Source organism: Pelophylax lessonae (genome assembly GCF_965119305.1).
Source record: "Pelophylax lessonae genome assembly, chromosome: 2".
Lineage (NCBI taxonomy): Eukaryota > Metazoa > Chordata > Amphibia > Anura > Ranidae > Pelophylax > Pelophylax lessonae.
This window is the reverse complement of record NC_138769.1, coordinates 742042388-742068808: the sequence shown is the minus strand read 5'-3', so window position 1 is coordinate 742068808 and position 26421 is coordinate 742042388. Positions and strand designations below refer to the sequence as shown.

Below are 26421 nucleotides of genomic sequence, written 5' to 3'. Positions count from 1 at the left end.
AAGCTGTGTATGGGAGGGGTGGGAAGCTGGGTGGGGTTGTGTATGGGGGAGGGGTGGGAAGCTGGGGGATGGGTGAGAAGCTGAGGGGGGGCTGTGTATGGGGTAGTGGTGAGAAGCTAGGGGGGGCTGTGTTTGGGGGAGGGGTAAGATGTCAGGGAGTGCTGTGTATGGGGGAGGGGTAAGATGTCAGGGAGTGGTGTGTATGGGGGAGGGGCAGTGAAGTCACATGTAATGAGAAGTACAGACACTCTCTCCTTTCTAATATTAGAGAACAGGATTGGACAATTCCAGTACAGGGGGGAGGGGGTGGAAATATTGGGGCTCAGTCACAGCACACAGCCCATGTTATTGTGTGTATAATGTGTGTTCTCTGGTGTGCAGTGTGGGGGGCGCTGTTGTGTGGTGTAATGAGGTGTTAGGCTCTCTTCTATAGAATTCTATGGGCTGCGGCTCTTTGTAATATTATACAAGGTGTGGGAATGCTCGGCACAAACAATACAACCTCACATTGTTTTCTTTGATGGTGACGGAAGCCATAGAACATCGGGAACATCGCCTTGTTCAGCTGCCCATACACTCGTACAATCTCCTTCCAATCTTTTCATTGTAAGATCCTTCCCTCCATTTTCTTATGGTTAGTGGAGTGAAATGGAAGTGTGTGATGGCAGTGATGAGGAAATTGGAAGGATCCGGATGGAAAATGTTTCTGGAATGAAGAAATTTCTAGCAGTGAATGTGATTTCATTCAGGAAAGTCCATTCATTCCAAACAAAGGTTTCTTCCAGTAAATTAGAAGGACATTCATCATTGGAGGTACTGAGGAAAGTTTCCATATCAATGTTTGTACGGATGTTCATTTCAAAGTCTTCTAGTGTATGACCAGAGTAACTGTTGGTGTGAATGAGCCCTAAAGGTGACCATACACTATACAATCTGATTGTACAATCTCCTTTCCATCTTCCATCAACTACATAGTACAAGGATCTACCCGACCCCCATACACACTGAATGGAATGTTTGGGGGTGTCCTCCTATTACATTGTTTTGGAAAATCTAAAGATGATTGTACAATCAGATTGTATGGTGTGTGGCCAGTGTTAGGCTTGTGTGTTCTATTCCAGAATCCCCCCAATATGTCACCCACTTCCTGTGTTCCCTGTACTGCCCCTCCCCCATAGTGACTCCACATCTTCCCTCCTGTGTCCCCTCCCCCACACCACCAATATGAGAATGTATGTTATACCGCGCATGCAGAAGATGGAGCGTGTGATGTCATGTGCCTCGTCTCACACATGCGTCGTACAACATTCCTTTCATCTCCTGCAAGATCTCCGGGAGAAAGTTTTCCCCAAGAAATGAGTGTCATGGCGTCCAGCACATGTAGAAGATGAAGTGTATGAGGTGATCCCCCGGTGTGTGCAATATGAGAGTCCTGAGAGATGTGAGAGCTCAGCTCCGGATCTCTCTGAAGACACCGGTGTGATCGGGGGAGGAAGGAAGAGGACACAAGAAAGGGAAAGCTGCTCATACACTAGGAGATTATTGGAGGAGAATTTGGAGAAATCTTCTCACTACATTCCATGGATTGATGAATGGCGCTCAGAAGGAGTTCAACATTTCATTTCCTTTTATCATCTCATTCTGGAATGAATGGAATTTACTGAATGAAAACCACATTCACTGCTAGAAATTCATTCCTTCCCCATCCTGCTCCTCCCAATCTTCTCCTCACTGCGCTCAATAATCAACATTGATTTCCCCTCCACCAACCAGAAGAACATCCAACAAACCTTCTTCAAATGAGATTCTACTGGTGTGATCCCAGAGAATGGGGGGAGGGGTCCTCTTTGTGAATCCCCCCTCCCCCACACTGTGTTTGTAGTCAGTGTGGCCCCCTGGGCATCTGTGGGGGAGGGGCCCCTGTGAAGAAGTTGGCTCACAATGTGATTGGAGTCTTCCCAGATCCATAGTGCAGACACAGAACGGCCCTCACACCTCTCAGCCAGGACAAGAAGCCTCCATCTTCCATCGGGGACACGGAGGAGAGACAGAGAAGATCCTCACACAGGTCAGAGCAGAATCAGCTTCATGTCTACAGTCTGCACATTGCAGGCCTAGGACCCCCCACAAGGTGGAATGACACTTTAAGGGGAACTTTCCCCTGATTGTGGACACTTGTGAGCAGGAGGAAGAGAAGCCGAGAGTTGGGAGAGATTTCCCCCTTCATGTCCGGTCACCGTGCTGGGAAGAGTCAGAAGTCACCCAACCATAGAAGAGTCATCAGAGGAGCTCCACATCAACCTCCAGAACAGGACACCATCAGCCAGGTATTCATCTCCTTATTCATCCCACTTACCCCCTGTTCACCCACTTCTCCCCATCCACCCCTCTATCCCCCCACCGCCCCCCTGTCCACCACTCTGTCCCCTCACTTTACCACTGCCTACCCTTCTTTTCCCCCCACTGCTCCCCTATCCACCCCACCACTGAGCACAAGTGCCTCCTGTCTCCCAACTGAGCAACTCTGTTCCCCCTTTTTCCTACTAATCACTAATGTCCAACATTTCCCCTCAGTGATCACCAATTTATTTTTCATTAACTGATAACAATAGTAGGCTTCCCTCCCCCACCCTGACCACAGATAATGGGCATTTTTTCCTCTCACTGCCCCCCCCCCACACACACACTTCCCTGTCCCCTCACTGTCCCCCTGTCCTGTGTGTGGTGTGGGGGTGTACATGGATAGTGGGAAGAGGGAGTAACACAAGGATTCTAGCTTGTAGGGTAGATGGAGGAACCCCAGAAGTGTGTGCTGATTACTAGACTGCTCCCCAACCGTTAGACTGGCCACACATTATACAATTTTCCTGTTCAATCTCCTGTAGATAACCTTTACCTATGTGGTGTAAGGGCCGGCCTGACTGCATACAAACTGAAAGTGTTTGAGTATGACCTCATATTATATGGTTTTGGTAAATTTGAAGGGAAGTTGTATAAAAAAATTGTATAATGTATGTCCAGCCTTCGAGTTCCCCAGATTGTATGTAAGATCTGTATCTATCTGAGACTGGTAAGCCAACTAGATATGGGTGGAGTCTCCCTCTAGAGATGGCCAGATGTATTGCAGACTGTGCCAAGTCTATCACAGCTGGTATTACTGGCTAACAATAATCTCCTCTCCTTCCCTCCTACACCAAACAACGTCCTTGTCTCATTTGCTAGTTCCCGTGGGCTTCCATCCTTGTCATGTGTGTGGCAGTGGTGGGATAATAGAGTGTGTGTGCTGTTATACAGCTCTTACCCCTGTCTGGACTGGAAACTTGGGGTTCTCCCTACAATCTGCCAGCATGCTGGGTGATTTCTGTGGATATGCAACAGAAGGCGATACCCCGTGTGTTGTCTGACCTCCCACATCCCTGTACCCCGATACCATAGTCTGTAATAACAGATAGCGGGTATTTTTCCCTCCTTTTCCTATGGCTGAACATTGTTTTCATCCTGCTGACCACACCCCCAAATCATTTGTCCCCCGACCAGCAGTATAAGGGGCACTATGACTATAATATTGTGCTGACCGCTCTACTCTATATATTGTGTTGTACATTACTTAGTCCTGACCAGAGTGTTTGTTGCCCCCACAGTGGTGGTAGTTTCTCATTAATGAAGGTCTTCTTTATGGTCGGCTCAGAGAAGGTTTCAGCTCTCTTCCCGTATTCTGTGTTATTTTTTCAGAGTTAGTATTGTTGGTGTTACAAAGACCCGCATTCTGCACCTATTTAGGACATATTCATGACGTTGTTATCCAATAAGGTGACCTTACTTTTGGCCATCACTTTGACTAAAAGGTCACAAGGATGTTTTGAGACCAAGGATCTCCTTTTTACCCAAACTGCTCTCTGCTTTTCTCCTTAATGGACAGATTGCATTACCCTCCCTGTGTCTGGCACTAGTTCCCCCCGAGTAGATCTCTCCCCATTGTCTGGATGTGGGGGGGGACGGTCGGGATTCACCTCTTGGAAAATGCTTTCTTATGCAGATAGATTCCCTGTTTGTTATTCCTGAAGGTCCTAAAAGAGGTTCTCCATATTCCAGATCCGCTATTACTAAGTGTATTTTATAGGTTCTAAGTGAATTCAATGAATTGTTTTGCAGGTCTATGAGTTGTGTGATAAAGTGCCTCCTTTCCCCATTACAGCCCCTCTACTAGAGTAGGGAGAACTTCTTGGACTTCTTATCATCAGGTTTCTGTGTCTCTGCTCTAGTGTCGGGCGATTGGTTCAGGCCAAACAAAAGTTCAGCCCAAACAGCGCCTGTTTGCCCACTCGGCGAACATCCACATTTTATGTGCGCTCTGTGGAATGTTCCCTACCCCAAAGAGCGGGGCTGGGAAGCTGGCCATCACGCCCTTAACCACTTCCCACCCAAGGACGTTCCGTTACATCCTCGGGTTTCAGTGGGTTTACCGGGGTGGTGGGCGCACCTACAGGCATCATCCCAGTACCAATAATAATTAGCCACTCAATCACTTCTGCGGGTGCCTTTCCGGGGCTCTCTGGTCCCATCGCGGATGCCAGGAGCGAAGCAGCCGGCGCCGATTGCTGCCTGGGACAGAGAGAGGAACTGACGTTGTTCCCCTCTCTCTGTAACCCTGGAAACTGGGAGCAACGAGTATTCTTCACTTCCGGTTCTGCCCTTTGTTTACCTGGCCACCAGCAGTCAGAGCAGCAGCCGATCGGATTTATCTCGATCCAATTGGCTGCATGAGTACCCAGATGAGAGGGGACCTGTCATGACCTATGCTATCACAAGGGATGTTGTTCATCCCTTCTGATAGCAATAAAGTTTGTGCAAAAAAAAAAAAAAGTATAATTTTTTTTGTATAAAATAAAAAAAAAAGAAAGTTCCTCCATGCTTACGCACAAATGTGAACGCATACATTACTCCCGCACACATATGTAAATGGTGATCGCACCACACATGTGAGGTATTGCCACGAACGTCAGAGCGAGAGCAATAATTCTATCACCAGACCTCCTCTGTATCTCTAGTTTACCGCCATTCTAAGGGCAGACGCAATTTTAAAGCGTGACATGTTTGGTATCTATTTACTCGATGTAACATCATCTTTCACATTTATATAAAAAAATTGGGCTAACTTTACTGTTTTTTTTTTTTTTTTAATTCATGAATGTGTTTTTTTCCCAAAAAATTGTGTTTTATTCTCTAGGGTCTCTGCTAAAAAAAAACATGTATAATGTTTGGGGGTCCTAAGTAATTTTCCAACAAAAAAGGTAGATTTTTACATATAGGAGCGAAGTGTCAGAATAGGCTTGGCCAGGAGGTGGTTAACAATAAATGAGTCATCAGCTACCTGCCCCCCCACCCTAAACCATAGCAGGCCACATACACCCAAAATGAGGGGTGGGTAGTTTGGGGCGGGGGGGGGGGCAAGGGTCTTATCGTGGCACACCTGGACAGTGGTTGTGGGAATATGTGGGCAGGGGGCTTATCAGAATCTGGGGCCCGCAGATTTCCGCCCCCCCGCCCCATATGAATGACTAATTTAACACAAAAGTATCATGAATAAATAAAATCAGTACACAGGTTTTTGGTTCGTCAATAATGCACTTTAAAGGCTTCCCAAGGAATGCCTGCTGGGGCATGCTGTGTTGGGGACGTCACACACTCCTTACCTATTTAGGAACTGTCAAACGGAGGAGCAGGCATTCGGTGGTCAGCCTTCCTCGCGGGCGGAGAGTTTTTTTTTTTTTTTCTTTTTTTTCAGGTGCGGCAGGCATCATGATTGATGATGAATCTACATCAGGGGACATTTTTTTTTTTTTGTAATTAAATTACATTTAAACATTTTAAATGTATTTCTTTTTTTTTAAAAAGACTTGTCAAATACCTGTGTACTGTTTTTATTTACCCCATACTCATTCACATAGGGGGGCCGGGATCTGGGGGCCCTCTTGTTAAAAGGGGCTTCCAGATTCTGATAAACCACCTGCCCACAGTCCTCACAAGCACCACCCATGGTTGTTGGGAAGAGGCCCTAGTCCCCATCAACATAGGGGCAAGGTGCCTTGGGGTGGGGGGGGGACAGTTCTCCCTGCCCCAAAGCACCCACCTCCTATGTTGAGCACATGTTGCATGGTATGGTTCAGGAGAGGGGGGCCTGCCAGGCAGCGTACTTGCAAAAAGGATCTGGTATGAATTGTGGGGGGACCCCACACCATTTTTGTTGTATTACCAGGTGCCGGCAATAGCTTGCATCCACGAAGTACATTGAAATATCTTTTTTTTTAGAAATGTTAGTTTTTCTGCAGCAGGTTTTATACACGGTGTAGATGTGCTACTTTACAGGGATCCACCAGACACTAAATTTAAAGGATTTTTTACTGTTTCATTGTAAGCATCATTAAAATCACTTCTCCTTCAAAAACGATTGTTTTTCAAAAAATGTTTGCATGTTTTGCATTGGTACGTGTCCCCAGTTCATCCATTTTGTTCACCCACCCATGAAACCTCTGCTGCAGCCAGAACTCATTCATTTAGTGGCGGTATCTCTACTGCGGCTAAATGACAGCTTCCAGTTTGGTGGGTAGGATGCTGGCACCATCCTAGCAACCAATGATGCTTTTTTATAGGGGGCTTCCAGATTCTGATAATTCTCCACTGCAGACCCTCACAACCACTTGGCCAGAGTTGTGGGGGAGAGGCCCTGTCCCTACCAACATGAGGACATGGTGCTTTGCTAGGGTGCCTCTGTCAGGGTACCCTTCTCATGTGGAGGGCATGTGGCCTGGTATGGTCCAGTAGAGATTCCACATCCAGGTGCCCCTCCAACACTTCAGTTGGACATCCACTCATCAGCCAATCATTTATTGATGAGATGTTTAATAATGAGATCTACAGCCAGGTCAGGTGACAATGTATTCCTGCATGATGCCTAAATAAAGATGAAGTCGGTCAGCATGTCACACCCTTTACATATCCCAACACTTCCTTACCAATTCATACAAAGATATCACACCCCCATTCCTTCTGAAATAGGAAGAGATTTGGGTCACACATTCACCCAGACAGAAAGATATCATATCCTATTCTTTACTCACAAATCCTCCTTTCCCAGCAGTGTCCAGGAGTCCGGATATAACATTCTGACCAGATGGTATACAGTCCCCACTCTTTTACTCAAACATTTCCCCACAACCTCTCCTACCTGTTAGAGGTGAAATAATGCCAGGAGAACTCTTTTACATATATTCTGGGAATGTCCTCTGATACGCACTTTGGAGAGAAATTCTAAGATAACAAACATCTAACCAGAATATGACCCCCCTTTCTAAGACCCAATATAAAAGAATGACTGCTCATTCACCTTATAGGCGTGGTCAGATCTTCTATCCCACTGAAATGGAGATGCATGGATCCCCTACAGTGTGTCTGTGGATTTCCAGGGTTAGTAAGATCTCGCCACATTCCTGAAGTGCAAGGAAGATAATTAGGAATAATTAGAAGATAATTGATTTTCAAGATTCGCCTCCTGTTGATTCCAAAGAGGTTTGCATTTAAGTCTGCAATTTTTTTAAATTTTAAACACACTTGCTGAATACACCTAGATTGTAAGCTCTAAGGAACAGGGTCGCCCAATTCCTCCAGTATTGAATTGTATTGTAACTGTATTGTATTCCCTCATTATAAAGCGCTGCACAAACTGCTGGCGCTATATAAATCCTGTATAATAATAATAATACACCTGTAAATAAAACCCAAGCACATCCCCCCATCACTATGAAGCACATTTCTCTGAATGAGAACAAAGAATGAGATTCTCCTGCTGGAAATTGTAATAAACTGTCTATTTTATCAGCCAATGGGAATAATATAGTGTCCACAGTAAAATGAAATACAAATATTTAAACCTGTATAATATTGTACATAATGTTTCTATATATTAGATATATTTAATAATGAATGTTCAAAAAGAAAGAAACTTTATTCAGTCGTTTTTCTTAAAGAATTCTGACTTTTTTATTTTTTTGTACAGGTGAATTTATGAACCAATTTTTTGATCATTTTGGACTTCATCAATTCAGCTGAGTCACATGGGAAATGAGCCATATGGGTGTCTTATGTGACTGAAAGTCTTAATCACAATTCACTGGAGGATTCACACAGGACACAAGTCATATCCGTGTTCTAAAGGAACAAATGCTTTGGATCTTCAACATTGATCCAGCCTCAGAGGACAACAGGAGAAGTAATTTCAGTATTCTGGAAGTGACAATGGCTTTACAGTAAAGTTCAACCCATGTATACATAAGAGAAGTCATTTCAGAAGATATTTATTGTTTGGAATGTGATAAACATTTTACAATGGAGGCAAAACATGTCACACACCAGGAGGTTTACAATGGAGAGAAGGCATATCAATGTCCTGAATGTGATAACGTTTTTACATCAGAGTTAAAGCTTATCACACACCAGAGGGTTCACACTGGAGAGAAGCCATATTGTTATTCTGAATGTAGCAAATCTTTTACAACAAAGTTTAATCTTATCAAACACCAGAGGATTCACAGTGGAGAGAAGCCATATCAATGTTCTGAATGTGATAAAGCTTTTACAACAAAGCGTAATCTTATCAGACACCAGAATATTCACACTGGAGAGAAGCCATATCAGTGTTCTGAATGTGACAAAGCTTTTACACAGAAGTCACATCATATCACACACCAAATGATTCACAGTGGAGAGAAGCCATATCATTGTTCTGAATGTGGCAAAGCATTTACAACCAAGCAAGAACTTATCAGACATCAGAGGGTTCACAGTGGAAAGAAGCCATATTATTGTTCTGAATGTGGCAAATCTTTTACAACAAAGGGTAGTCTTATCACACACCAGAGGATTCACACCGGAGAGAAGACATATCAATGTTCTGAATGTGTCAAAGTGTTTACAACCAAGCAAGAACTTATCAGACACCAGAGGGTTCACAGTGGAGAGAAGCCATATCACTGTTCTGAATGTGGCAAAGCATTTACAACGAAGCAAGAACTTATCATACACCAGAGGGTTCACAGTGGAGAGAAGCCATATCATTGTTCTGAATGTGGCAAATCTTTTACAACAAAGGGTTATCTTATCATACACCAGAGGATTCACACCGGAGAGAAGCCATATCAGTGTTCTGAATGTGGCAAAGCTTTTACACAGAAGTCAAACCTTATCACACACCAGAGGATTCACACTGGGGAGAAGACCTATTAGTGCTCTGAATGTGACAAAGCTAATGTTGGGCTAATCTATCACCAGAGGGTTCACAAGCTTTAGTTGCAGAGATGAAACTTTGGGAAAAAGGAGGATATTAAATGACTTGCAAATGCCCTATTAGTTTCACAACCCAAATCTCCTCCAACAATCTAGGGAAGAATTGAAAAGATAAAATGGTACTTTAAAAAAATGCAAACTAACATCTGTGAGCAAACAGGAATGTAATGGATGGATGCACACCTAAAAGGCCGGTGAATATTTTACAGTTTGACATTTTTTCAGATAAGCACCAATGATTGAACTGTTTTCCTCACGATTCTCATCTTCATCTTTTTTTTGACTGAAAATAACAAATCTATAGATATAACAGGTGATAAAACGATGTTGCAGAGGGAACTCTGGGAATGATAATGACAGATTGCATTACACATTAAGTTAGCAGACTTCCTGCTGTTGGTCTTATGTATGAATTGTGTTCTGATATTTACTGTCCTGCTGTAAAAGGTGTAAATGATTGCCCACATTATTCCTGTAGTAGCCGGGACTACAAACTCATATTAGGAATGTTAGGTACTTACCCAAGGGGTTCATTTTTTTGGATTTGGGAGAAACATTTCACATGGTTTCTTAAATGTCATTAATGACACTGCCAAGGGGAGTCTCACTTCACTAACAATAGCAGAGCCAATCACAGGCCAGTAACATTTCATGGTTTATCAGTGTAATTACAGAATGTTTAATCCCCATTGGTCCAATAGATTTCTTGTCCCTCCAGATAACATTTGCTTCTTGCATGGAAGGAGCCCCCTAAAATTTCTTCTCTTCAATTCCCCCCATAGCTGTACTTTAGGTTATGTTGCCCCTCCCATATCTGTAAGGGAAAGCCTCAATTTCTCCCAATACTCCCCTGGCCTTCCAGTGAGAAGAAACATTTTCTCTGGAGTGGAAATGTTTTATGCAGTGATCCCTTCATAGACGGGATGGGGAATCTAAGTAATCTAAGATAATTAGGATGAACCCGTGTACTGGAGTCATGGATCAGATAACCAATGAGACCATTGATGTTATAGCAGAGCTGACAGCAGAAGTGTCTCCATCACCTAAGGTGGTGTCACAGAACTGCATGGCTGCTGACTATCTCTCGGGAGCTCAAGGTGGAGTCTACAATCTGGTGTCACATAGAGAGTGTTGTACATTTATATTAACTGTATAGACCCAACCCTCTAGTGGGTTATTTCTATACAGTTCAGTTACAGGGGATGTGGGCATTGCTATCCCCTCCTAACAGCAATCTGTACCTCACTATACATTTATTTTATATCATGAGGATCTCAGAAGGAGACATCTACACAAGGTAAAGGAGATCCAACTGTCACCTGGATGGGTGGAAGTGGAATCCATTTTCTTGGATGGGTTTAGTTGGAACTTGGTTGAGTAATATGGTGGGTTTGCTTCTTAAGCCTTTAGTTACTATTATAGTTTTGATAATAATTTTATACATTACTGTTGTTGTTTCTTGATTTTTCTTTTTTACTCACATGGTTAAATTCACATTTAGCTAAAACCCCAAACATATATATTTTCTGAAATCAGAGACCCCGGAGAATAAAATGGCGTTAGTTTTTTATGTCACACAATATTAGCACAGCTGTTTATCAAATGCATATTTTCTGTAAAAATACAGTAAGGGTAATTTTAGGGCACACAAATAAACTTATGACATCATTTCTTTGGTAAAATATAACAGATGAGGTTGTGTTGAGAAAGTAAATATCAGACACGTCAAGCTTTAAAAATTGTGCATCCTTGGTGACAAACTTCAGTACCTACAAATGTCCCATAGGTGACGCTATACAAACCTTTACAGGTCATCAGTATAAAAAGTTATCCATGAATGATGTCCCTAGAGTTATTCCTCTCACTCTGGTGTGTGCAGCGATATGTAAGATGTGTCGTGTGATTGTTGTTTTCCTACATAACCGCACCCAACACTGACATTTCCATATGTATATGGGAACTGGGGGTATAAAATTTGTTTTGTGGTTTGTTTGTTTTTATTTGCAGAGTTTTACTTTAATTTTTTAAACTTTAGTTTAGTTGTTCTCCTTCAGGTCCTCTAACCTTGTAGATGGTGACATGGACTTGTTGTGTGGGAATGAGCAGGAGGGGCTCGGGGTTATCTTCTACCCAATGAGCTTGTTATGGATAAAAGATGAAAGTGTCTTCTGGGAATTTACAGGGATTTGGATGTTTAGAGGGTTACATAAGTGGGCGGGGCTGGTATTAATGAGGGGTGTGTCATATGATAATCAGTTTCTTAGCATAGATGATATAAATGGTATAAATATATCCTTGAAATGTAAACAATCTCTTTTCTTCTGTTGGTAAAGTGTCACATATATATGATTAATAAAGTTGGATTTTATTTTCACCGCACAATACTGTGGTCTGGGTTCTTCTACAACACATCCACCCAAAAATGTAATCTTCCAGTTATAGAAGTCTGGTGGAATGGGTGACAAGCTGATTGTGTCTCTTCGGTCTAGGGGCGGATTGCCCATTTGGGCACTCTGGCACTGTCTGAGGGCCCGTGGTCAGTAGGGGGGCCCTGAAAGAGGCTCAGTCCACTCCTGGAGGTGCCCACAGCTGAATATGCAGAAGAGAGGTTTAAGCCTGGAGGAGGCATGGCATTCTTTATGACGGTTTCTGCAGTGCTGGGAGAGGACTCCGGTGCTGGCCGGGATGAGAGAGCGATGGTGGAGCCATGGGGATGGTAGCAACGGCAGCCACACCGGCCACCTCTCCCCCTGTGGAATTCAGCTAAGGGGTGGGGCTACCGTCCACATCCCCACCATGGGGGACAGCCAGTGCTGAACTTAGAGAGCTGGAGGTGGCAGAAGGCACTGCAGAGCGAAGTCATCTCATAGCTAGCAACCCGCCTTGTGTGCAGCAGGTCAGTGTGTGATCGCCAGCCCAGCAGTTTAGTGTCACTCTGCTTTATTCTATACCAGCAAGGCTGAGTGTTCCTGCCCATTGCCCATCCCCCAGGTGCTATTCCCTATCCCATATCTAATAACCCTGATTTCTATATACATAGTGAGTGCTATTCCCTATATACTGTATAAGACTGATATGTGTACACTGAGTGCTGGTACCTACCTGCATATATAACACTGACATCTTTATACGGAGTGCCACTCAGTGTACAGATATCAGTGCTATATATAGGGAAGATTCGGGGTGTCTGGCTGTGCAGGGTGGGGGATCCCAGCTACTTACAGATCCTATAGGGTTCCGCTAGGGGTAAGATGAGTAGATTTATGGTACTTTTTTCCATAGTTTTTATACATTTTATTGCAGTTTTTTGTCACAGGGTTGGGCCTTGTTTAACCACTTCTGGACTGGAAGGATTTTAACCCTTAATGACCAGGCATTATTTTGCCATTCGGCACTGTGTTACTTTAACAGACAATTGCGCGATCGTGCGACGCTGTAACCAAATAAAATTGACGTCCTTTTTCCCACAAATAGATTTTCTTTTGGTGTATTTGATCACCTCTACGATTTTTATTTTTTGCGCTGTAAACAAAAAAAAGCGTCAATTTTGAAAAAAAAAATATATATTTTTGACATTCTGCTACATAACATTACCCAAAAAAAATTTAAAAATCCAAATTTTTTTTACATTTGAGGCCAATTTGTTTTCTGCTACATATTTTTGGTAAAAACAATCGCAATAAGCGTATTTTGATTGGTTTGCGCAAAAGTTATTGCGTTTACTAACTACAGGAAAGATTTATGTGATTTTTATTCTTTTTTTTCTAGTAATGGCGATGATCTGCGATTTATTTTGCGGGACTGCGACATTGCGGCGGACAGATCGGACCCCTAACTGACATTTTTGACACTTTTGGGAGGACCAGTGACATTACTACAGTAATCAGTGCTAAAAATATGCACTGTTAGTTTAATAATTCCATTGGCAGGGAAGGGGTTAACACTGTTGGTGATCAATGGGTTAAATGTAAGGCTAGGGGAGTGATTCTATCTGTGGGGGGGTTGGGCTTGTGAAATGATCATAGAGACATGCAATCCTATATAGAAGGATCACTGAGCTCTGTGATTATTGCAGGGAGAAGGACGGGCGGCTGTGTTTACAACATCCGACCGTCCTTCTCTCTCAGCGGGGAGCGATCGCCGGTGTCAGGGGGCAATCGGAGCTGTCTGACACACCCGCTGGCTTCCCCGCTGATGATCGGGGGCGGGATCGCTTTGCTGCCGGTGCGCCCCTGCCCCCTACCTCCTCCCAAGCAAATGACATACCAATACTTGGATTTGCCTGGGAGAGCCACTCTGCCGCCATATATATACAGTCAGCAAGTGGTTAAATAAGAGGCCCCGTCTTTTCAGTTCACTTTAAGGAATTCATTGGTTGTATTTCTTCCCTCTAGTTGCCGATTCTAATCCTGTTCTGAATTTCCTCCTACCTTGTAACCTCAAGGCAGACGCGGACAGACTCCATGGAGACATTTTACTTATAAATAAATCTGTGTAAACTTTTCTACCTATTTGTATGAATGTTATTCTGTTCAGCCAGTTATGTTATTTATGTCCCCCTGCCAGACAGCAGAGCCAGGTTGTGACCTCACTTTTCTCTGCACTGTATAAGGAATTCAGATTGGTCACCACCCTGCCCCCTCCTGTGACTGAACAAAGAAGAAGAAACTGTCACTACTGCCCCTCCCCCTCCAATGTGACTATAGCACAGTGAGTAGATGGTAGTTAAAAAAAAACTACCAAAATTTGATATATTTTTTTAAAGCGGAGACCCTGTAGAATAAAAAGATGGTGGTTGGAATTTTTTCGGTCACACAATATTTGTGTAACTTTTTATCAGTTCTACATTTTCAGTAAACTATACGTTCCAATAAATGTTAGTGCAGACAAAGCACAATATAATACCACATTGTTTGTAGAAAATAAAAGATGAAGTTGTGTGGAGTAAAAGGATACAAATCCTGTGTGTGTCCATGAGACTGGGAGAATTACAGCGCCCAAAATTATCAATAGGTGACATTTTCACTGCTTGTGCACCGCCCACTGCGTTCTTACTGCGGCCGAGCGGCCCCGCTGTGCTGGATGAGGTACATAGATGACATCCAGCATTTCCAGGTAGGGGGCGCTCCCACCACCCCATCTGTGCTGTCATTCAGTGCAGCACAAGTCGGTCAGCAGGTCCCAGCCAATGATTTTTGGCCTGGACCTGCTGATTGGCTGTATGGAATCACAGATCAGCCGTGTCAATGTTTTGTAATCACAGACACAGGAACTGCACCGTTCTTCTCTCTCTCTGAGCCCTTTTCTGTTCAGAGAGAGAAGAAAGCAGACCTGTGTGAGTCCAATCAGCACATTTACACTTCCATACACTTAGTGAGGCACATTTAACCCCTTGATCGATTGCCCTCCAGGTAACCCTTTTACTGCCCGCTCACAGTGTCATTAGTACAGTGTACAGCATTTTCACTGATCACTGTATTAGTGTCACTAGTGACTTCAGATAATGTCAGTCAGTCAGTGTCCCTCCCAGATAGTGTCAGATTGCCCGCCACACTATCGCCATCCACATTTAACTCCTTTATTGCCAGAAACATTATCAAAGTCACACTATAACCGCCAATATCGATATAGAGTCTGAACATGGATCAGTATATTGATCACAAACAGAACAATACCAGTGTCCCCAATAGTATAGTGTCCCCAAAAATGCAGTGTTAGTGGGATCAGCCCCGTTCTCTGATCACTGCCACCTCTGATACATTGTATACAAAACCGCAGTGTTAGAAAGATCAGGCCTGATCTCTGCAGCACTAGCAGGGAAATCTTATTTCTAGCACACAAACCATCACTGACAGCCAGGAGCTCTTTTTCCCGTGAGTCGCACTAGGTACCTGTAAATTTACTGCCCAAAATGTCCAAAGAAAGGTCCACTAGTGAGGAGACCTACAGGATTCTGCACATGACAGATGAGAGTGAAGGGGAATCCTCTCTCTCAGAATCCGGCTCAGAACATGAGCCTGTGGAAAGCAGCGGCACCCTGACAGGGAGCTCAGACGATGGAGAAGATGTCCCTGCTAAGATCAGACGTACCCAACCCCAGGTTACTGAGATGCTAGAAAAGCAGAGTTATGCTCATATGCAGCAGAGTGCCAGTACTAGCGCTGCTCCAGAGGCCTTGTACATCCTGGCCTTTTACACACCAGCACTGCAGTATCCCATGGTGATGTGGAGAGTCCCAGAAGTGCAGTACAAGCTGGTGAGGAGGCCGGCACTAATAGCGGAGTGCAAGCGCAGCCACCAAGATTTCAAGCACAGGCCTGTAGAGTCCATTCATTGGTGCTTGTGAACTCTATTTGGCTGCCCCCAGATTCAGCAGAACTCATTACCCTCCCCCCATTCACAACACCAGCTCAGGGTTCAGATGGAAACTGCAAACTTAACAACCACCCCTGACTTTTTTTTTAGCTGTTTTTCAATGAAGACCTCTTTAATTTGATTGTGGTCCAAACTAATCTTTATGCTGACCAGTATATCGCCGCTAACCCAAACGCATACCTTGCCAGGCCATTCGAGTGGAAACCTGTCATGATTTCTGAATTTAAGACTATTTTGGACCTCACCCTTAATATGGGCATTACAAAAAAAAAAAAAAAGAAAAATATATTGCAGTCATATTGGTCCACAGACCCGATTCATCATATGCCGTGTTCTCTGCTGCAATGGCCAGGCATAGATAGGAGAAAATAATGGGTTTCATGCACTTCAATGACAATACACTTGTAGCAAAAAATAAGATCTTCCATGGACTCAACATGCCTCTCAGCAAATACTGTGGGGTGTATACTTTCCAAAAGGGGGTCATTTTGGGGATGTTTTATGGACCTAGCATTTAGGAGCCTTCGAAAATGTGATATGTAGTCAGGAAACCTTTTCATGTGTCTTGAAAGCCTGAAGGTGGTCATTGGATTTTGGGGACCTCTATGTGGCTAGGCTGCCAAAAAATGAAATCTTCCATGGATTCAACATGTCTCTCAGCAAATACCTTCCAAAAAGGGGTCCTTTGGGGAATGTTTGTACTGTCTTTACATTTTACTGCCTCAAGAAATGTGATAGGCCACCAGAAAGTAAAGCTGTGTAAATTCCAGTATATACACCATCATTTGTAGACAATATAACTTTCACACAAACCAATTAATATACATTTATTGGGATTTTATCTGAATTTAAGACTTTTTGGGCCAAACCCTTAACATGGGCATTTCAAAAAATAATGATTTCCAGTCATATTGGTCCAAAAGACCTGATTCATCATATGCCTGTGTTTCTCTGCTGCATCCATCAATGACTGATCAGTGTACCGGCTACCTGTACCATGTGATCACTGTGACCAATCACAGCAGATCACGTGACATTTGTAAACAATGCATGGCTTTCTTTCATGCCATCCATTATGTACAATTGGGCAGCTAGCTGTGATTGGTCACACTGATCACATGGTACAGACAGGGCCAATCACAGCCCATCTGTACCATGTGATTAAAGTGACCAATCACGGCTAATCATAACAAAACAGACCAAATTAATCATTCATTCAGTAAAAATGGTTGATCGGATTAGTAAACTTTACTGGTATAAACAATCATAATTTGTAAAAAAAAAAAAAAAAAATTGTGAAAAAAATTAATAAAAAAACTGAAAAAATACTATTATTTATTAATATAAATATATTTTTTACATACTGTCACCAGTTAGTGTCCCTGATCACCATCACACCCGTTATATGATAATGTTGTACAGTGTTGGAAGTAACTGCGTTTAAGTAAACGGCGTTACTTAACGCAGTTACTTTTCAGGGTAACGAGTAATCTATCAGATTACTCATTGTCTTCCTGTAACTCCGCTGCCGCTACTTCCGGCTGCGTTACCGCAATTACATCTACCGCCACTAGATGGCAGTAGATGTAATTGTATTCCCCCTCTCCGAGTCCTCTATGACCGCTGTCCGCGGTCCTGGAGAGAGATGAGGAGGAGACTCATTGAGTGAGTCATGTGACGTCACGCGGCGCCAGCCCAGGACAGGAGTGGACGCTGTCTCACAGGCACGGCAGCAACAGAACAGCACGCCAGCAGCAAGAGGACAGGGGAGAGCGGGCATAGAGTCCGGCGGCGAGGCGGCAAGGAGCTGGCCACTCACTGTCATTTCTGGGTAGGGGCTGTCTCAGGTGAGTTTTGCTCAGTCATAAAGAGACAGCCGGAATCCTGGTACTGACACAGGGGAACAAGAAATGGGAAATTCTCCACTCTCCACTTGCTTATGCTCAATTGGTCAATTTTGCTGTGCCTAAATGAAAACTGGACAAATTGGTCACCACAGACAGCATTTGAAGGACCAAAGATTTCAGCTTTTTAATCTTGTACAAAGAAAGCCAAAATTCTCTGTAGACCAAGAATTATTGGAAGCTTCTTTCAACTGCATGCTAACAGCTCCTCTGAACTTCTTTTAACAGGTACCAGGAGCTGTGTGTCAGGACTCTTGAGGGAATGGGGATTAATGGCTGATTCACAAGGAGCACGGTGATGACAACAGGCAAGTGCACTAATGACTCCAGCCCAGGCCAGGAGGAGACTCCACCACCAGTCCACCACCACCACAGGGCAGTAGGGGACTGGTGGGCAGTGGGCAGCAGCCAGCAGGAAGACCACCACCAGTCCACCAATGAGTCCAGTCCAACGCACACAGCCAGCCCAGAAGAGGAGAGAGGCACAGAGACAGGCAGGCCTGAGGCCTGCAGGAGGAAGGAGCCAGAGGGACCCAGACAACAGTGTGCCTGCCAGGCCAGAGGCCACACCACCACCAGCAAGCCCAGCACAGCAGGTAACAAAAAAAAAAAACTCACAGACAGTCAGGACTCAGACCCCCACCAGCCACCACCACACCACCACCAGTGTGCCACGTCACCACCAGTGTGCCAAGCACCCACGCCACCACCAGCCAGGCAGCCGCCCACCACCAGTGTGCTGCCCAAGTCACCACCAGTGTGCCAAGCGCCCACGCCACCACCAGTGTGCCAAGCGCCCACGCCACCACCAGTGTGCCACGCCACCACCAGCCAGGCAGCTGCCCCCACCAGTGTGCCACACCCACGTCACCACCAGTGTGCCACTCCCACATCACCACCAGTCTGCTACGTCACCACCAGTGTGCCACGCCACCACCAGTGTGCCACGTCACCACCAGTGTGCCAAGCACCCACGCCACCACCAGCCAGGCAGCCACCCACCACCAGTGTGCCGCCCACGTCACCACCAGTGTGCCAAGCGCCCACGCCACCACCAGTGTGCCACACCACCACCAGCCAGGCAGCCACCCAACACCAGTGTGCCAAACCCACGTCACCACCAGTGTGCCAAGCACCCACGCCACTGCTATTAAAGATGTTATAGAACGTAATTGCATTATAGAATATTAAAAAAAAAGTCAGTTACTTTGCTGAGTAACTAATTACTTTTTTCTATGTGGTAACTGAGTCAGTAACTCAATTACTTTTTGGGAGAAGTAATTTGTAACTTTAACTAATTACTTTTTTAAACTAAGATGAGCAACACTGATGTTGTAGAGCACTGATGACAATATGTTAAAAAAATGTGAAAATAAATGTTTTTTTTAATTTTCCCAAAAATTGTGACAAAAAATTATAACTTCAAGAAACTTGCCACGCCTTTTACTAAATACCTTGGACTTTCTACTTTCCAAAAGGGATAATTTGGGGGGGGGGGGGGAGGGAGGTGTATTTGTACTGTCCTGGCATTTTAAGGCCTGAAGAAATGAGATCGGCCGTCAGTACATCAGGATTGATTGATTTTCAATAGTTACTTATACAGTATTTTATAAACTTGATAACTTTCCTACAGACTAAATAATATACACTGATTTGGGTCATTTTCATCAAGAAATTAGCAGAATACATTTTGGCCTAAATTTCTGAAGGAAGATTATTATTTTTCAAAATGTTATAACAGTAACGGAAAATAAAAACTTGATTTTCTATATTTTCTGTAGTTTTTCATTTATTTAGCAAACAATAAAAAACCCAGTGGTGATTAAATACCACCAAAACAACACTCTGTGTAAAAAATGATAATAATTTCTATCGGGTACAGTATTGCGTGACCGCATAATTGTCGTTCAAAATGTGACAGTTCTGAAAGCTAACATCTAGCCTGGGCAGGAAGGAGGTAAAAGTTCCCGGTACTGAAGTGGTTAAAGTAGCACAATGCTGAATTGCAAAACAAGCCCTGGACATGAAGGGGGTAAAACCTTCCAGAGGTCAAGAGGTTAATAAATCTTGCTTTAATTGTACACAGTTTGGTTTTAGTTTCCTGTGATTCTTCTTGTGGTTGCAGTTCTTCTGAGCTCCACAAGGTGGTGATTTCACTTATACAGAGATAGGGAGTCTCTCTGGAAGACAGGAAGTGAAGTGAGGTACAGACAGGAAGTGAGGTACAGACAGGAAGTGAAGTGAGGTACAGACAGGAAGTGACGTGAGGTACAGACAGGAAGTGAGGTACGGACAGGAAGTGAAGTGAGGTACAGACAGGAAGCTCCATGTGGGAGGAATTATAGAGGAGACGTTGCTGGAAGTATCAGCGGAGGAGGTAATGAGATTGTATTTTATCATATCTCCCATCACTCTCCCTTGTAGGACTCCATATTTCTCTGTCCCTCTTTTCGGTCTGATGTACACACAGACATATGAACATACAATATAACGGCACAAAGTCTTCATATCGCTCTCAGATTTCCCTCAGATATCAGATTATTTCATAGAAAAAACAGAGTTTCGATCTACCACAGAGTATAGTAAAGTCGCCTCCATCCCTAAATTGTATGCAAAATTGGATAAAACCAGAGTAACGGGACTTTAAATGAGGCATGAAATGTAAAAAAGGGATATTTATTCTAGAAGACATACAGTAATACAGTTCATAATTTCTGGTAGACAATATTAAACAGTATACAATTCATATGGGAGTATAAATATATTAAAATAGGATCACACATACGATCTTTTCCCAATTAATTCCAATATGAAAACAATATGTATATCAATTCATAAACAACTAGAATAGGAAAATCAGAATAAAATATTAGAATAAATTATTGCATCCGAGTTTTTGTGTAATCTCGACGCGTTTCTAGGACCTCCGTCCATTCATTAGGAGTATTGGATGCCAGTAAAGTATCTAAAGAAGAGGAAAGAGATTAAGACAATCCTGCACCAGAACATGTGTAATGAGAATAACATCTTGGGGATCTGTACATAACCTAGTACCTTGATCATCTCAGGGTCAATAGAACACAAGAGGAATGAAACCCAGCCTAGGAGGGGAAGTGACGGCAATAATTTATTCTAATATTTTATTCTGATTTTCCTATTCTAGTTGTTTATGAATTGATATACATATTGTTTTCATATTGGAATTAATTGGGAAAAGACCGTATGTGTGATCCTATTTTAATATATTTATACTCCCATATGAATTGTATACTGTTTAATATTGTCTACCAGAAATTATGAACTGTATTACTGTATGTCTTCTAGAATAAATATCCCTTTTTTACATTTCATGCCTCATTTAAAGTCCCGTTACTCTGGTTTTATCCAATTTTGCATCAGATTATTTCATGTACTGAAGTGAAAACACTGATATAAAAGAAAAGTAATGGTGAAATAAAACATAAGTGGGTGTAACTGATCACATTGTCACCAAACGTCACCCCCAAATAAAAGTTTTCCCTGTAATGGTCCGGTCACACCAGGAACTGCACGTTTCTCATGAATTTCCACATGTGCGTTTACATGCGTTCTCAGTGCATTTTTTAGCATTGGGAAGGACAGGGGATCAAAGGAGACAAACTTGTGTTTTGTCCCCAGAGTCACATTGCGTTGTGTTTACTCCCATGTACATGTGTTTATGTACTCACAAAATCAGATACTTAAAGACTCATCCAACCACATGGATGGAGATCCCTCTTTGGATGGGATGATCCCTCTGCACAGTGCTGGACTGGTGAAGCCTGACAGGGAGAGCAGCAGCTGCCGCCGCTATATCACACAGGCAGGCCGCCATATTCAATTTTTGTTTTCTTTTTTCAAAACCTTGTGACATAAATGAGATCTGTAAAATACTCCCCATGTCTCATATCCAATACTTTGGGGTGTCTACTTTCCAAAAAGTGGTGATTTGGGGGTGTTTGTTCTATCCTGGAATTTCAGGACCTCCGAAACTGTAATAGGTAGTGAGGAAGAGAAATACGCCCTTTGGAAGCCTGAAGGTGGTCATTGGATTTTGGGGACCTGTATGTGGTTAGGGTGCTGAAAAGTCTCTCACATGTGGGATCCCCATACTCAGGAGAAGTAGCAGAATGTGTTTTGGGGTGTAATGCCACATATATCCATGGCTTGTGTGAGAAATATCTCATTAAAGTGACAACTTTGTGTAAAAAACAAAAGAAACATTTTTGAATTTTCCAAAACCTTTGTTAAAAAATAAAATCCTCCATGTACTCACTGTGCCTCTCAGGACTTACCTCGGGGTGTCTACTTCCCAAAAATTTATCATTTGCTTTTTTTGTACTGCCCTGGCATTTTAGCACCTCAAGAAATCTGATAGAAGGTAAAAGCTGAGTGAGTTCCAGTATATATCTCATAGTTTGTAGACGATTTAACTTTCTCACAAACCAATCAATATACACTTATTGGGATTTTTTTTTACCAAAGACATGTAGCAGAATTTATTTTGGACTTAAATTTATGATGAAATTTGATTTTATTGGATATGTTTTATAACAGAAGGGTAGAACATATTGTTTTATTTTCATTTATATAATAAAAAAAAATCCAGTGGAGTTTAAATACAACCAAAATAAATCTCTACTTGTGTGAATAAAATGATATAAATGTCATTTGGGTACAGCGTTGAATGACCGAACAATTACCATTTAAAGTAGCGCAGTGCTGAATCAAAAAGAAAATGCCCCGGTCATAAAGGGGGTAAAACATTCCGGAAGTTTAAGTGGATAAATAGTCTCTGATCATGTTCCTCCAGGGCGGAGACAAGAACAATGATGTCATCTAGATAGACAATACATTTAGGCTGCCCATAGATGGATGATAACTCCTCCGGTTCATCTATGGACATTCCTGATTAACAGAAGTCCATCTAATGATGGAAAACCTTTGTCAATCAAGCAGCTGCTGTGAATTGGCTGCAGTCGCTGATCAGTATTATCTGACAGTGGAGGAGTCCCGCTATCATAATACAATGGCACAGCAGGGAGGATTCCTCCAATCACCTTGCTTGTGTGGATGGGGAAATCTATTTTGCTTTATTTTTTTGTTGTTTTTTGATCAGCCCAATGAGAAATTGTAGACTTTGACAGGCTGCAGGCAGCGGGGGTGGACGCTGTACCTGTGCCTACCAGGTGTATTATACCGCCAGCATTGCACACACAGGGACTGGACCCCCCATGTACAAGGGACCTAAGAGATACAATTAGCTTGTCACCCATTCCACCAGACTCCTATAACTGGAAGATTACATTTTTGGGTGGATGTGTTGTAGAAGAACCCAGACCACAGTATTGTGAGGTGAAAATAAAATCCAACTTTATTAATCATATATATGTGACACTTTACCAACAGAAGAAAAGAGATAGATTGTTTACATTTCAAGGATCTATTTATACCATTTATATCATCTATGTTAAGAAACTTATTAACATATGACACGCCCCTCATTAATACCAGCCCCGCCCACTTATGTAACCCTCTAAACATCCAAATCCCTGTAAATTCCCAGAAGACACTTTCATCTTTTATCCATAACAAGCTCATTGGGTAGAAGATAACCCCGAGCCCCTCCTGCTCATTCCCACACAACAAGTCCATGTCACCATCTACAAGGTTAGAGGACCTGAAGGAGAACAAGACCATGACCACCAGGACCATCACCTGACTGAAGCCATGCTCACATTTCTTTCTAATGCTGCTTTTATGGTCTCCTCAGATACAGATTTGGCAGATGTACATTAGTGTAACCCTTTCACTCCGGCAATGGAAGGTTTACATCAGCAGCAGCACGGCCTTATAGCTATAGCACCAGGGGGTTTGTTTACATTTTTTAAGCCAGCTGTGTTTTTTTTAGGTGGAAGTGATTCATCTGCATTGAAAATACTCCCCCCCCCCCCCCCGCCATGTATACTGGGCTCAGCGGTCCCTCCTGCAAGCCCAAGACAGGCATTGCGGGTGTCAGCAGTGAGAGCAGAAGGAGATCAGCAAACACCTGATCTCTGATCTCTGACCTCCCCTTCAGTGAATGAATGTGGAAGGGGTAAGATTCTGTCATTTCTGGGTTCAGCGCTGTCAGTGCCCGCTTGCTGTGACCAGGGAAGGAGCTGACCAAGTATGATGTGTGCTTGACTATCTTTTTTGTGGTCCAGATGTGAAGTTATGGGTCTAATATATCTCTTATTTCTCTTTAAAGAGGACCTGTGACCAGCAATATGATATCATATGGGGGCCATCATCCCTCTATGTAATAGAAATAAAGTTGAGTAAAAAAAAAAAAAGTTTAAAATAATTAAAGTAACACACTGTAAATAAAAAAAAACACAAACAAATCTGCAAACCCCCAGTTCCTGCGTACATATGCAATAGCTAAGTGTTGGGTGCGGTTATGTAGGAAAACAACAATCACACGACACACAACAGGTTTTTTATGGTTTACTCCACCATATGAATGAATACTGACAATTTTAAGGACCCCGGCAGTGTTATATGGTGTTTCCCATCCCCTCCAACTGCCATTGTTGCCAAATAGCTTAGCCTTCTACAGGAAGTATAAAAAACAGATCTGCTGGGAGGATCAACAGGTAAAAAAAATAATACAAGGGGAGACTCAGAAAAACAAAAACTTCTATGCTAATGACAGATTGCACCATTTATGTAATTATTGATTTTGGCCATAGATACACTTTAGTGCATTTCCAGAGAAGAGAAGTGCTCATTGCAAACTTTACCCCAAAAAGAGATCTTTATATTCAAAGTCATTAAAGTAAACCTTAATTGGATGAATTTTAGTCCCCCAGAAGAAGTGACAGGAATATGAGCACACACACAGCACTTAGTAAGTTTGGATATCTTGCAGTTGTGCTGTGTGAATAGTCTATGGAGATTAGTAATTGCTGGACAGAGGAAGAAGATATCAAGGACACCCATTCTTCACCTGATAAGATCCTGAAGATTTTAAGCAGAGCTAAATGGAATACATGTAGCCATCTGCCACTGGACCCCATACTAGTCTCTGCTACTGAGGCATTATTATTAATGTATTAGCTCTGGCAATGAAGAAAACACAGCTCAGTTATTGAATGATGAAAATACATTGCATGTTCAGTTAAAGCTCCATAAAAAAACCATAAAGATAAAAATTGTGAGGAAACCAGTTTAGTCATTGCTGAGTATCTAAAAAAAATGTCGAAAGGTAAAATATTCACAGGCCTTCTAGGTGTTTTTTCTGATGGACATAGGCACTAAACGTAATGCATCTGATCGTTACATTCCAGTTTGCTCACAGATTTGAGTTTATTTTTGTTAAGTAGCATTTTATCTTTTCATTTTTTCCCTAGCTTGTGGGATGACATTGGGGCTGTGAAACTAATGGGACACCTGCAGCTTCTTTATTATCCCCCTTTTTCTTGAGTTTTCTCTCTGCAGTTGACATTTGTGAATTCTCTGGATTGATTATCCTGGCATTAACTTTAAAAGCCTTGGCACATTCAGAGCATTAAAATAGCTTCTCTCCAGTGTGAACTTTCTGGTGTCCAATAGGATGTGACCGCCATGTAAAAGCTTAGTCACATTCAGAACATTGATATCGCTTCTCTCCAGTGTGAATCCTCTGGTGTCTGATAAGATGTGACTTCTGTGTAAAAGCTTTGTCACATTCAGAACACTGATATGACTTATCTCCAGTGTGAACCCTCTGGTGTATAAGAAGCTCTGATCTCACTATAAAAGCTTTGTCACATTCAGAGCATTTATATGGCTTCTCTCCAGTGTGAACCATCTGGTGTCTGATTAGGTTTATCTTATGTATAAAAGCTTTGCCACATTCAGAACACTGATATGGCTTCTCCCCAGTGTGAATCCTCTGGTGTATGATAAGATATGACTTCTGTGTAAAATCTTTGTCACATTCAGAACACTGATATGACTTCTCTCCAGTGTGAACCCTCTGGTGTATAAGAAGCTCTGATCTCACTATAAAAGCTTTGTCACATTCAGAGCATTTATATGGCTTCTCTCCAGTGTGAACCATCTGGTGTCTGATTAGGCTTATCTTATGTATAAAAGCTTTGCCACATTCAGAACACTGATATGGCTTCTCCCCAGTGTGAATCCTCTGGTGTTTGATAAGGTTTGACTTCTGTGTAAAAACTTTGTCACATTCAGAACAATGATATGGCTTCTCTCCAGTGTGAATCCTCTGGTGTATGATAAGCTCTGACTTCTGCCTAAAAACTTTGTCACATTCAGAACACTTATATGGCTTCTCTCCAGTGTGAATCCTCTTGTGTCTGATAAGATGTGAAATATGTGTGAAAACTTTGTCACATTCAGAACATTGATATGGCTTTTCTGCAGTGTGAATCCTGTAGTGTGTGATAAGATATTTCTTAGTTGTGAAAACGTTATCACATTCAGAACATTGATAGGACTTCTTTCCAGTGTGAACCTTTTGGTGTGTGATACTTTTTGCCTCCATTGTAAAACCTTTATCACATTCCAAACAAGAAATATCTTCTGAAATTACTTTTCCTATGTATACATAGGTTGGACTTTACTGTAAAGCCATTGTCACTTCCAGAACACTGAAATGACTTCTCTCCTGTTGACCTCTGAGGCTGGATCAATGTGGAAGAGGATTCAAAATATTTATGACTTTTAGACCACGGATATGTCTTGTGTCCTGTATGAATCCTCCAGTAAATTGTGATAAAGACTTTCAGTCACATAA

The 26421-nt window shown here is 42.6% G+C and overlaps 1 protein-coding gene and 1 pseudogene across 2 annotated transcripts in view; one reads left to right on the top strand and one right to left on the bottom strand.

Annotated features, from left to right (window-relative positions):
• Positions 1-26169, bottom strand: part of LOC309548360 (uncharacterized protein) — a gene marked incomplete at both ends in the record, with an annotated part of 278479 nt that extends 252310 nt beyond the window's left edge. Inside the window, 1 exon segment of the mRNA XM_082248298.1 lies at positions 25264-26169. Within this exon segment, the coding sequence (XP_082104424.1) occupies positions 25264-26169 (906 nt within the window).
• LOC309546809 lies at positions 8383-9342 on the top strand (annotated as a pseudogene). The gene has a single exon. The product of its transcript is annotated as an uncharacterized misc_RNA (transcript).
• Positions 26170-26421: the final 252 nt, after the last annotated feature.